Source organism: Pristiophorus japonicus, chromosome 32 (genome assembly GCF_044704955.1).
Source record: "Pristiophorus japonicus isolate sPriJap1 chromosome 32, sPriJap1.hap1, whole genome shotgun sequence".
Lineage (NCBI taxonomy): Eukaryota > Metazoa > Chordata > Chondrichthyes > Pristiophoridae > Pristiophorus > Pristiophorus japonicus.
Genome location: NC_092008.1, coordinates 4,090,544 through 4,103,319, shown reverse-complemented (window position 1 = coordinate 4,103,319; position 12,776 = coordinate 4,090,544). Strand labels below are relative to the sequence as shown.

General features: G+C 54.2%; 1 protein-coding gene across 7 annotated transcripts in view; it reads right to left on the bottom strand.

Annotated features, from left to right (window-relative positions):
• cenpk (centromere protein K) overlaps positions 1-12,350 on the bottom strand; it is a 38,837-nt gene extending 26,487 nt beyond the window's left edge. For 3 of the 7 annotated variants that reach the window (XM_070869139.1, XM_070869146.1, XM_070869145.1), the window contains exons 1-4: positions 12,247-12,350; positions 10,195-10,250; positions 6,176-6,202; positions 1,138-1,275 (exon numbers count right to left, since the gene is read on the bottom strand). In XM_070869139.1, coding sequence (XP_070725240.1) covers positions 1,138-1,275; positions 6,176-6,202; positions 10,195-10,197 — 168 coding nt within the window. In that variant the 5' untranslated portion in view covers positions 10,198-10,250; positions 12,247-12,350. Of the gene's footprint in view, positions 1-1,137; positions 1,276-6,175; positions 6,203-10,194; positions 10,251-11,596; positions 11,609-11,656; positions 11,755-12,246 lie in introns of those variants that run through there. The other 4 variants (XM_070869144.1, XM_070869140.1, XM_070869143.1 and 1 more) reach the window with 4 other exon arrangements.
• Between the last annotated feature and the right edge of the window lie 426 nt (positions 12,351-12,776).

Sequence of the window (12,776 nt, the reverse complement as noted above, 5' to 3'; positions counted from 1 at the left end):
GCGACGAGTATTTTTCCGATTTTTTTTTAAGCTTTGTAATTCGAGTTAAAAATAAATTTATATTAGTGGGCAGGGTCTTTAAACAATAAAATGTGTTTATTTAATTTTATTTTATTATATTTGTGTATGTTTTTAAACATTTACGGCTGTAAAACATAGAAAATAGGTGGAGTAGGCCATTCGGCCCTTCGAGCCTGCACCACCATTCAATATGATCATGGCTGATCATTCACCTCAGTACCCCATTCCTGCTTTCTCTCCATACCCCTTGATCCCTTTAGCCGTAAGGGCCATATCTAACTCCCTTTTGAATATATCCAATGAATTGGCCTCAACAACTCTCTGTGGTAGAGAATTCCACAGGTTCACAGTTCTCCGAGTGATGAAGTTTCTCCTCATCTCGGTCCTAAATGGCTTCCCCCTTATCCTTCGACTGTGACCCCTGGTTCTGGACTTCCCCAACATCGGGAACATTCTTCCTGCATCTAACCTGTCCAACCCTGTCAGAATTTTATATGTTTCTATGAGGTCCCCTCTCATCCTTCTAAATTCCAGTGAATATAAGCCCAGTCGACCCAGTCTTTCTTCATATGTCAGTCCTGCCATCCCGGGAATCAGTCTGGTGAACCTTCGCTGCACTCCCTCAATAGCAAGAATGTCCTTCCTCAGATTAGGAGACCAAAACTGAACACAATATTCCAGGTGAGGCCTCACCAGGGTCTGCGCCTGCTTTTTCAAGCGCAAGAGTTTTGAGGATATATGCTGGGCAAGACATGGGTAAACACCTCAAACTTGCACAAGCAAATGTCCTCGCTCCAGCCTGATGGATCGGAAAAGCCGGTTTTCCGATGCCTTGTGTGCTGAAAAGGGGCTTTTCCGATGTGTTCCCCCGGTCCGTAGAAACTTGGTACGGACCCAGAGAGGCCGGGATTTCTGGGCCGTACTCTCTGCATCCACCTTGTCCAGCCCCCGCAGAATGTGACACGCTTCACGAAGATCACACCTCTCATTCTTCTGAACTCCAATGAGCACAGGCCCAACCCTGCTCAACCTTTCTTTCCAGGTCGAAAGCCCTCTGTCAACCGAGCGAACCTTCTCCGCACAAGCCGCGATAAAAGATCTCTCGCACGTGCTTACCTCGCCGAGTTCTCGCCAGGCCTCGTTGCATTCCTCCAGCAGCTCTTCCTCCGCCTTGTCCGAGAGGCGGGTGTTGCCGACAAGCGTCCGGGGCAACCGGCTCTGGTACAGCGCCGAGCGCTTTGCCAAATCTTCCGCCTGTTTGGGGGGAGCGGGGGGTAACCACAATTGTTACGCGGCTGGGCCGGCAGTTCAACAACAACAACAAATTGTATTTGTATATACACAGGCGCAACACAGAAACATAGAAAATAGGTGCAGGAGTAGGCCATTCGGCCCTTCGAGCCTGCACCGCCATTCAATAAGATCATGGCTGATCATTCACCTCAGTACCCCATTCCTGCTTTCTCGCCATACCCCTTGATCCCCCTAGCAGTAAGGGCCACATCTAACTCCCTTTTGAATATATCTAACGAACTGGCCTCAACAACTTTCTGTGGTAGAGAATTCCACAGGTTCACAACTCTCTGAGTGAAGAAGTTTCTCCTCATCTCGGTCCTAAATGGCTTACCCCTTATCCTTAGACTGTGACCCCTGGTTCTGGACTTCCCCAACATCGGGAACATTCTTCCTGCATCTAACCTGTCCAGTCCCGTCAGAATTTTATATGTTTCTATGAGATCCCCTCTCATCCTTCTAAACTCCAGTGAATATAAGCCCAGTCGATCCAGTCTTTCTTCATATGTCAGTCCAGCCATCCTGGGAATCAGTCTGGTGAACCTTCGCTGCACTCCCTCAATAGCAAGAATGTCCTTCCTTAGATTAGGAGACCAAAACTGAACACAATATTCCAGGTGAGGCCTCACCAAGGCCCTGTACAACTGCAGTAAGACCTCCCTGCTCCTATACTCAAATCCTCTCGCTATGAAGGCCAACATGCCATTAGCTTTCTTTACATCCCAAATCCGGAACTGTCCGATAAACCGGACATTCTGCGCGGGTGGAGTCATCCGTAAAGCCGGACATTTTCAAGGCAGAACCCGGCACAGATTCGGTGGAGGATTCCGGATTGCGCACAAGAAAATCCAACAGTCCGAAATTCAGAATCCACGAGGGAATCCGTGCCGGGTTTTGCCGCATTTCCCGACCTCGCCGCGCTAAACCAGACACGGATTCGGTCCAGTGGATTCCAGACAATGTACCCGTACAGAAAATAAAATCTATACATATATACACACCTTTATTAGCCGAGGCATAGACTACAAGAGCAGGGAGGTTATGCATGAACTGTATAAAACACTGGTTAGGCCACAGCTGGAGTACTGCGTGCAGTTCCGGTCACCACATTACAGGAAAGATGTGATTGCACTGGAGAGGGTACAGAGGAGATTTACCAGGATGTTGCACTGGAGAGGGTACAGAGGAGATTTACCAGGATGTTGCACTGGAGAGGGTACAGAGGAGATTTACCAGGATGTTGCACTGGAGAGGGTACAGAGGAGATTTACCAGGATGTTGCACTAGAGAGGGTACAGAGGAGATTTACCAGGATGTTGCACTAGAGAGGGTACAGAGGAGATTTACCAGGATGTTGCACTAGAGAGGGTACAGAGGAGATTTACCAGGATGTTGCACTAGAGAGGGTACAGAGGAGATTTACCAGGATGTTGCACTAGAGAGGGTACAGAGGAGATTTACCAGGATGTTGCACTAGAGAGGGTACAGAGGAGATTTATCAGGATGTTGCACTGGAGAGGGTACAGAGGAGATTTACCAGGATGTTGCACTGGAGAGGGTACAGAGGAGATTTACCAGGATGTTGCACTGGAGAGGGTACAGAGGAGATTTACCAGGATGTTGCACTAGAGAGGGTACAGAGGAGATTTACCAGGATGTTGCACTAGAGAGGGTACTGAGGAGATTTACCAGGATGTTGCCGGGACTGGAGAATTTTAGCGATGAGGAAAGATTGGAGAGGCTGGGGTTGTTTTCTTTGGAACAGAGGAGGCTGAGGGGAGATTTAATTGAGGCGTGAGGGGCCTGGATCGAGTGGATAGGACGGACCTGTTTCTCTTGGCAGAGAGGTCAACAACCAGGGGGCACAGATTGAAAGTAATTGGGGGGAGGTTTAGAGGGGGCTTGAGGGGAAATGTCTTCACCCTGAGGGTGGTGGGGGTCTGGGGGGGAACTCGCTGCCTGAAAGGGGGGTAGAGGCAGAAACCCTCACCACATTTGGACATGCGCTCGAAGTGCCGTAACCTACAGGGCTACGGACCCAGAGCGGGAAAGTGGGATTAGGCCGGGATGGCTCTTGGTCGGCCCGCACAACGCGGACACGATGGGCCGAATGGTCTCCTCCCGCGCTGTAAACTTCTCCGATTCTATTCTATGAAACGTCTCAAGGCGCTTCTCAGGAGTATTATGAGATAAAACAAGCCGCGTAAGTGCAAATTAGCTCAGGTGATCAAAAGCTTGGTCAAAGAGGTCAGTTTTAAGGAGCGTCTTGAAGGAGGAGAGAGAGGCGGGAGAGGTTTAGGGAGGGAGTTCCAGAGCTTGGGGCCCAGGCAACAGAAGGCACGGCCACCGATGGTGGAGCGATTATAATCAGGGACGCTCAAAAGGGCAGAATTAGAGGAGCGCAGACATCTCGGGGGGGTTGTGGGGGCTGGAGGGGGTTACAGAGATAGGGAGGGGTGAAGGGGCTGGAGGAGGTTACAGAGGTAGGGAGGGGTGTAGGGACTGGAGGAGGTTACAGAGATAGGGAGGGGTGTAGGGGCTGGAGGGGGTTAGAGATAGGGAGGGGTGTAGGGGCTGGAGGGGGTTACAGAGATAGGGAGGGGTGTAGGGGCTGGAGGAGGTTACAGAGATAGAGAGGGGTGTAGGGGCTGGAGGAGGTTACAGAGATAGGGAGGGGTGTCGGGGCTGGAGGAGGTTACAGAGATAGGGAGGGGCGTAGGGGCTGGAGGAGGTTACAGAGATAGGGAGGGGTGTAGGGGCTGGAGGAGGTTACAGAGATAGGGAGGGGTGTAGGGGCTGGAGGAGGTTACAGAGATAGGGAGGGGTGTAGGGGCTGGAGGAGGTTACAGAGATAGGGAGGCGCGTAGGGGCTGGAGGAGGTTACAGAGATAGGGAGGGGTGTAGGGGCTGGAGGAGGTTACAGAGATAGGGAGGGGTGTAGGGGCTGGAGGGGGGTTACAGAGATAGGGAGAGGTGTAGGGGCTGGAGGGGGTTACAGAGATAGGGAGGGGTGTAGGGGCTGGAGGAGGTTAGAGATAGGGAGGGGTGTAGGGGCTGGAGGGGGTTACAGAGATAGGGAGGGGCGTAGGGGCTGGAGGAGGTCACAGAGATAGGGAGGGGTGTAGGGGCTGGAGAGATTTGTAAACAAGGATGAACATTTTGAAATTGAGGCGTTATTTAACCGGGAGCCAGACCTTTTAGGAGTGAAGTTGAGAAACACGTCTACACACAGAGAGTGGCAGAAGTTTGGAAATCTCTTCCGCTGGGTCTCAATGATCACTTTTTGTTAACCAAAGTATTGAGGGATACGGGCCAAAGGCGGGTAGATGGAGTTAGGTCACAGATCAGCCCTGAGCTCATTGGATGGCTGAACAGGCTCGAGGGGCTGAACGGCCTCCTCCTGTCCCTAATGTAACAGGCTCGAGGGGCTGAACGGCCTCCTCCTGTCCCTAATGTAACAGGCTCGAGGGGCTGAACAGCCTCCTCCTGTTCCTAATGTAACAGGCTCGAGGGGCTGAGCGGCCTCCTCCTGTCCCTAATGTAACAGGCTCGAGGGGCTGAACGGCCTCCTCCTGTACCTAATGTAACAGGCTCGAGGGGCTGAGCGGCCTCCTCCTGTACCTAATGTAACAGGCTCGAGGGGCTGAACGGCCTCCTCCTGTACCTAATGTAACAGGCTCGAGGGGCTGAACGGCCTCCTCCTGTACCTAATGTAACAGGCTCGAGGGGCTGAACGGCCTCCTCCTGTCCCTAATGTAACAGACTCGAGGGGCTGAACGGCCTCCTCCTGTCCCTAATGTAACAGGCTCGAGGGGCTGAACGGCCTCCTCCTGTCCCTAATGTAACAGGCTCGAGGGGCTGAACGGCCTCCTCCTGTCCCTAATGTAACAGACTCGAGGGGCTGAACGGCCTCCTCCTGTCCCTAATGTAACAGACTCGAGGGGCTGAACGGCCTCCTCCTGTCCCTAATGTAACAGACTCGAGGGGCTGAACGACCTCCTCCTGTCCCTAATGTAACAGGCTCGAGGGGCTGAACGGCCTCCTCCTGTCCCTAATGTAACAGGCTCGAGGGGCTGAACGGCCTCCTCCTGTTCCTATGCTGCTCGGCGCTGATTGAGGGGTAAGTATTAGCCAGGACAGAGAACTGCGAAGCACTGTAGCGATGCAGCTCCCTCAGCTCCGGAATCAATCTCGTAAACGATTATTTGTTTAATAACGAGAAGAGGATAGGGAGCAGCAATTGTATCGGACCATCGACACATTGGAGAACCCCCAAAAAAGACAGCGAGCGAGCCGGGTGCGGTTTGAAGAGAATTAGCGCGCCCCGATTATTAAATAGTAGTATTAGGCGGTCCCTCGTATCGAGGATGACTTGCTTCCGTACCAAAAAGGGATGAGTTCACAGGTGTTTCAATATTCCGGATCCCGAACTGCATCCTGAAGGGTGGAAGATGCCTGTGGGTGGATTGTTTTAACGCGGGGTGACCGTTGTACACCAGCCACCACACGGGGCTCGACAGAGCCAGGTCTGGGTCCAGGGGCAAGGGTTAACCAGGACGACTGGAGACCTGCGCTGCTGCACGGACCGAGTGCGCGCACAATATATCGCACACAGTGTGGGCTGGGTCCGTGGTACCCCTGGGCCCCGGTCTCGCGCTGTTCCTCCGCCCCCGATCAAAAATGAAGCAGTCAATTAGTCTCCTCTGAACTTGGGAGACATCGAGTATCGACACACCGTTTTTTTGAAATATCAAAATATTAAACTGCAGCCTAGTTGAAGGGTTAGTAACATCAGCAGAAACAACTAACAGAATGAACACCCTTCCGTAGGATGTGAACCACAGAGACAGGGGACTCTCACCTCTTGTAAAATCTCGTCCTGTAGATCCTGTGAAAGAGGGGAGGAAAAATAAGTGCAAATTCAGTGTTCGAAAATGGCATCTTCTGCCTGAACTTTCAATCGCCTGAAATGAGCTTCCGGCCACATATCCGCACTCTAACTAAACCCGCCTATTCCCACCTCCGTAACATCGCCCGCCTGCAACTCTCCCGCTGCTGAAGCCCTCATCCGTGCCTTTGTTCCCTCCAGACTTGACTATTCCAACGCGCTGCGCTCCCACTTTCTACCCGATGTCAACGAGAGGTGATCCCAAACACGGCTGCCCCCGTGTCCTAACTCGCACCGAGTCCCGCTCACCCATCACCCGCTGTGCTCGCTGCCCCCGTGTCCTAACTCGCACCCAGTCCCGCTCACCCGTCACCCCCTGTGCTCGCTGCCCCCGTGTCCTAACTCGCACCGAGTCCCGCTCACCCATCACCCCCTGTGCTCGCTGCCCAGTGTCCTAACTCACACCCAGTCTCGCTCACCCGTCACCCCCTGTGCTCGCTGCCCCCGTGTCCTAACTCGCACCGAGTCCCGCTCACCCATCACCCCCTGTGCTCGCTGCCCCCGTGTCCTAACTCGCACCGAGTCCCGCTCACCCATCACCCCCTGTGCTCGCTGCCCCGTGTTCTAACTCGCACCGTGTCCCGCTCACCCATCACCCCCTGTGCTCGCTGCCCCCGTGTCCTAACTTGCACCGAGTCCCGCTCACCCATCACCCCCTGTGTTCGCTGCCCCCGTGTCCTAACTCACACCGAGTCCCGCTCACCCATCACCCCCTGTGTTCGCTGCCCCCGTGTCCTAACTTGCACCGAATCCCGCTCACCCATCACCCCCTGTGCTCGCTGCCCCAGTGTCCTAACTCGCACCGAGTCCCACTCACCCATCACCCCCTGTGCTCGCTGCCCCCGTGTCCTAACTCGCACCCAATCCCGTTCACCCATCACCCCCTGTGCTCGCTGCCCCCATGCCCTAACTCGCACCCAGTCCCGCTCACCCATCACCCCCTGTGCTCGCTGACCCTGTGTCCTAACTCGCACCAAGTCCCACTCACCCATCACCCCCTGTGCTCTCTGCCCCGTGTCCTAACTCGCACCAAGTCCCCCCCTTACTTAAGGAAGTGGCCCTAGAAATAGTGGATGCATTGGTGATCATTTTCCAACATTCTATCGACTCTGGATCAGTTCCTATGGACTGGAGGGTAGCTAATGTAACACCACTTTTTAAAAAAGGAGGGAGAGAGAATACGGATAATTATAGACCGGTTAGCCTGACATCAGTAGTGGGGAAAATGTTGGAATCAATTATTAAGGATGAAATAGCAGTGCATTTGGAAAGCAGTGACAGGATCGGTCCAAGTCAGCATGGATTTATAAAAGGGAAATCATGCTTGACAAATCTCCTGGAATTTTTTGAGGATGTAACTAGTAGAATGGACAAGGGAGAACCAGTGGATGTGGTGTATTTGGACTTTCAAAAGGCTTTTGACAAGGTCCCACACAAGAGATTAGGTGCAAAATTAAAGCACATGGTATTGGGGGTAATATACTGATGTGGATAGAGAACTGGTTGGCAGACAGGAAGCAGAGAATCGGGGTAAACGGGTCCTTTTCAGAATGGCAGGCAGTGACTAGTGGGGTACCGCAGGGCTCAGTGCTGGGACCCCAGCTATTTACAATATACATCAATGATTTGGATGAAGGAATTGAGTGTAATATCTCCAAGTTTGCAGATGACACTAAGCTGGGTGGCGGTGTGAGCTGTGAGGAGGACGCTAAGAGGCTGCAGGGTGACTTGGACAGGTTAGGTGAGTGGGCAAATGCATGGCAGATGCAGTATAATGTGGATAAATGTGAGGTTATCCGCTTTGGGGGCAAAAACGTGAAGGCAGAATATTATCTGAATGGTGGCAGATTAGGAAAAGGGGAGGTGCAACGAGACCTGGGTGTCATGGTTCATCAGTCATTGAAAGTTGGCATGCAGGTACAGCAGGCGGTGAAGAAGGCAAATGGTATGTTGGCCTTCATAGCGAGAGGATTTGAGTATAGGAGCAGGGAGGTCTTACTGCAGTTGTACAGGGCCTTGGTGAGGCCACACCTGGAATATTGTGTTCAGTTTTGGTCGCTTAATCTGAAGAAGGACATAGAAACATAGAAAATAGGTGCAGGAGTAGGCCATTCGGCCCTTCTAGCCTGCACCGCCATTCAATGAGTTCATGGCTGAACTCTTGCTGTTGCCGTTGAGGGAGTGCAGCGAAGGTTCACCAGACTGATTCCAGGGATGGCTGGACTGACCTATGAGGAGCGACTGGATTGACTGGGCTTATATTCACTGGAGTTTAGAATGATGAGGGGGGATCTCATAGAAACACACAAGATTCTGACGGGACAGGTTAGATGCAGGAAGAATGTTCCCGATCTTGGGGAAGTCCAGAACCAGGGGACACAGTCTCAGGATAAGGGGTAGGCCATTTAGTACCGAGATCAGGAGAAACTTCTTCACTCAGAGAGTTGTTAACCTGTGGAATTCTCTGCCGCAGAGAGTTGTTGAGGCCAGTTCATTGGATATATTCAAGAGGGAGTTAGATATGGCCCTTACGGCTAAGGGGATCAAGGAGTATGGAGAGAAAGCAGGAAAGGGGTACTGAGGGAATGATCAGCCATGATCTTATTGAATGGTGGTGCAGGCTCGAAGGGCCAAATGGCCTACTCCTGCACCTATTTTCTATGTTTCACCCATCACCCCCTGTGCTCACTGCCCCGTGTCCTAACTCGCACCCAGTCCCATTCACCCATCACCCACTGTGCTCACTGCCCCGTGTCCTAACTCGCACCGAGTCCCGTTCACCCATCACCCCCTGTGCTCGCTGCCCCGTGTCCTAACTCGCACCGAGTCCCACTCACCCATCACCCCCTGTGCTCGCTGCCCCCGTGTCCTAACTCGCACCGAGTCCCGTTCACCCATCACTCCCTGTGCTCACTGACCCGTGTCCTAACTTGCACCCAGTCCCGCTCACCCATCACCCCCTGTGCTCGCTGCCCCCGTGTCCTAACTCGCACCGAGTCCCGTTCACCCATCACCCCCTGTGCTCGCTGACCCGTGTCCTAACTCGCACCATGTCCCGCTCACCCATCACCCCCTGTGCTCACTGCCCCGTGTCCTAACTTGCACCCAGTCCCGCTCACCCATCACCCCCTGCGCTCGCTGCCCCCGTGTCCTAACTCGCACCGAGTCCCGCTCACCCATCACCCCCTGTGCTCGCTGACCTACATTGGCTCCCGGTTAAGCAACGCCTCGATTTCAAAATTCTCCATCCTCGTGTTCAAATCCCTTCTCGCCCCCGCCTTGAGCAGACTGGGCTGATCTCCTCTGGAGTTTAGGGGGAGTGCAACGAAGGTTCACCAGACTGATTCCTGGGATGTGGGGGGGGGGGAATTGTCCTACGAGGAGAGACTGAGCAGACTCGGACGATAATCTCTCGAGTTCGAAGAATGAGAGGTGGAGTGTTTAGAACCAGGGGGTCACACAGTGTCTGGGTCAGGGGTCGGATATTTAGGACGGAGATGAGGAGGAATTTCTTCTGGTGAATCTGTGGAATTCTCTGCCCCAGAGAGCTGTGGGGGGCTGGGTCACTGAATATATTTAAGGTGGAGATAGACAGATTTTTGAGCGATAAGGGAGTGAAGGGGCGGGCGGGGAAGTGGAGCTGAGCCCATGATCGGATCAGCCGCGATCGTATTAAATGGCGGAGCGGGCTCGAGGGGCCGAATGGCCGACTCCTGCTCCTGATGTTCTTCTGGTTTTTACGAAGCTGTGATTGGGGGAAGGGGGTGGGGGGGGGGGAAATGCTCACGTACGGTCTGGGCACCTCGAATGTCGCAACAGATATTCAGAAGGCAGAGTCACGGGGCTCGGGGAGGGGCAGATAGCCCAATACTGGTCTGCGAGGGGGACCACTAGCCCTGCAAATACAGATCAAACCATCAGAAGGTACTCACCATGGCGAGAGAAATCACTGACTTCAGCTCCGACGCCCCTCCCTTCAAACGGGCATCTGTGAACAGCAAGAAAAGGGATAAATGTAGTCTTATAGCAACAGGCGGCCGTTCAGCCCCTCGAGCCTGTTACATTAGGAACAGGAGGAGGCCGTTCAGCCCCTCGAGCCTGTTACATTAGGGACAGGAGGAGGCCGTTCAGCCCCTCGAGCCTGTTACATTAGGAACAGGAGGAGGTCGTTCAGCCCCTCGAGTCTGTTACATTAGGGACAGGAGGGGGCCGTTCAGCCCCTCGAGCCTGTTACATTAGGGACAGGAGGAGGCTGTTCAGCCCCTCGAGCCTGTTACATTAGGGACAGGAGGAGGCCGTTCAGCCCCTCGAGCCTGTTACATTAGGAACAGGAGGGGGCCGTTCAGCCCCTCGAGCCTGTTACATTAGGAACAGGAGGAGGCCGTTCAGCCCCTCGAGCCTGTTACATTAGGGACAGGAGGAGGCCGTTCAGCCCCTCGAGCCTGTTGCATTAGGGAACAGGAGGAGGCCGTTCAGCCCCTCGAGCCTGTTACATTAGGGACAGGAGGAGGCTGTTCAGCCCCTCGAGCCTGTTACATTAGGGACAGGAGGAGGCTGTTCAGCCCCTCGAGCCTGTTACATTAGGAACAGGAGGAGGTCGTTCAGCCCCTCGAGCCTGTTACATTAGGAACAGGAGGAGGTCGTTCAGCCCCTCGAGCCTGTTACATTAGGGACAGGAGGAGGCCGTTCAGCCCCTCGAGTCTGTTACATTAGGGACATTCATCCCCTTTGAAGTTTCTATAATCTTGGGTGGGTCCGGTTCCTGGGAGGGGGGAGGCAATGCCAGCCACTCCCTGGCCTCAGTACCTCCCACTTGGCCTCAGTACTGCTCACTGGGCCTCAGTGCCCCTCACTTTGCCTCAGTAACCCACAATTGGCTTCAGTGCCCCTCACTGCCTCAGTACCCCGCAATTGGCCTCAGTACCCCGCCATTGGCCTCAGTGCCTCTCACTTTGCATCAGTTGCCCGCAATTGGCTTCAGTGCCCCTCACTTTGCCTCAGTACCTCGCAATTGGCCTCAGTACCCCGCAATTGGCCTCAGTACCGCTCACTGGGCCTCAATTGGCCTCAGTACCCCACAATTGGCCTCAGTGCCCCTCACTTTGCCTCAGTACCCCGCAATTGGCCTCAGTACCCCGCAATTGGCCTCAGTACCGCTCACTGGGCCTCAGTGCCCCTCAATTGGCCTCAGTACCCCACAATTGGCCTCAGTACCCCTCACTTTGCCTCAGTACCCCGCAATTGGCCTCAGTACCGCTCACTGGGCCTCAGTGCCCCGCAATTGGCTTCAGTACCCCTCACTTTGCCTCAGTACCCCGCAATTGGCCTCAGTGCCTCTCACTTTGCCTCAGTGCCCCTCACTTTGCCTCAGCACCCCGCAATTGGCCTCAGTACCTCTCACTTTGCCTCAGCACACCGCAATTGGCCTCAGTACCTCTCACTTTGCCTCAGTACCCCGCAATTGGCCTCAGTACCCCGCCATTGGCCTCAGTGCCTCTCACTTTGCATCAGTTGCCCGCAATTGGCTTCAGTGCCCCTCACTTTGCCTCAGTACCTCGCAATTGGCCTCAGTACCCCGCAATTGGCCTCAGTACCGCTCACTGGGCCTCAATTGGCCTCAGTACCCCACAATTGGCCTCAGTGCCCCTCACTTTGCCTCAGTACCCCGCAATTGGCCTCAGTACCCCGCAATTGGCCTCAGTACCGCTCACTGGGCCTCAGTGCCCCTCAATTGGCCTCAGTACCCCACAATTGGCCTCAGTGCCCCTCACTTTGCCTCAGTACCCCGCAATTGGCCTCAGTACCGCTCACTGGGCCTCAGTGCCCCGCAATTGGCTTCAGTACCCCTCACTTTGCCTCAGTACCCCGCAATTGGCCTCAGTGCCTCTCACTTTGCCTCAGTGCCCCTCACTTTGCCTCAGCACCCCGCAATTGGCCTCAGTACCTCTCACTTTGCCTCAGCACACCGCAATTGGCCTCAGTACCTCTCACTTTGCCTCAGTACCCCGCAATTGGCCTCAGTACCCCGGCCTGGGTCGCCACGGCAACCCGCGCGCTTTCTCGCTCCCTCTCGCCCTCGGCCCCGCGTCACTTTTACCCGCCCACCCCGCTGCAACAGATAGAGCGTATTCACGTTGACGCACGTCCGGCGGAAGCCAGGACGGGCCCCGCCCCCCCCCCGGTAAGCAGCCGCTCTGAGAGACTGCAGACCATCCCACAGCCCAGCGCAGCCTCTCACACCAGCTCAAGTGGTTTGTCCTGATACAGAATCCCAGAGAAGTCCCACTCAGATGGAATAGAATCAAATATAAAGAAAATAAATCTTATTCTTAGGCGGTCCATCGAATCAGGATAACTTGATCCCACACCAAAAAGGGATGAGTTCACAGATCTTACAATGAAGGACCTCATATTCGGCCGGGGTGATCTCCTGGACTAGTGTGGATCGCCTGGATAGGAATTTTCCTGTCGCTCCGCGATCTCTCGCCCACTCACTCCCCGCACCCTTTAATAT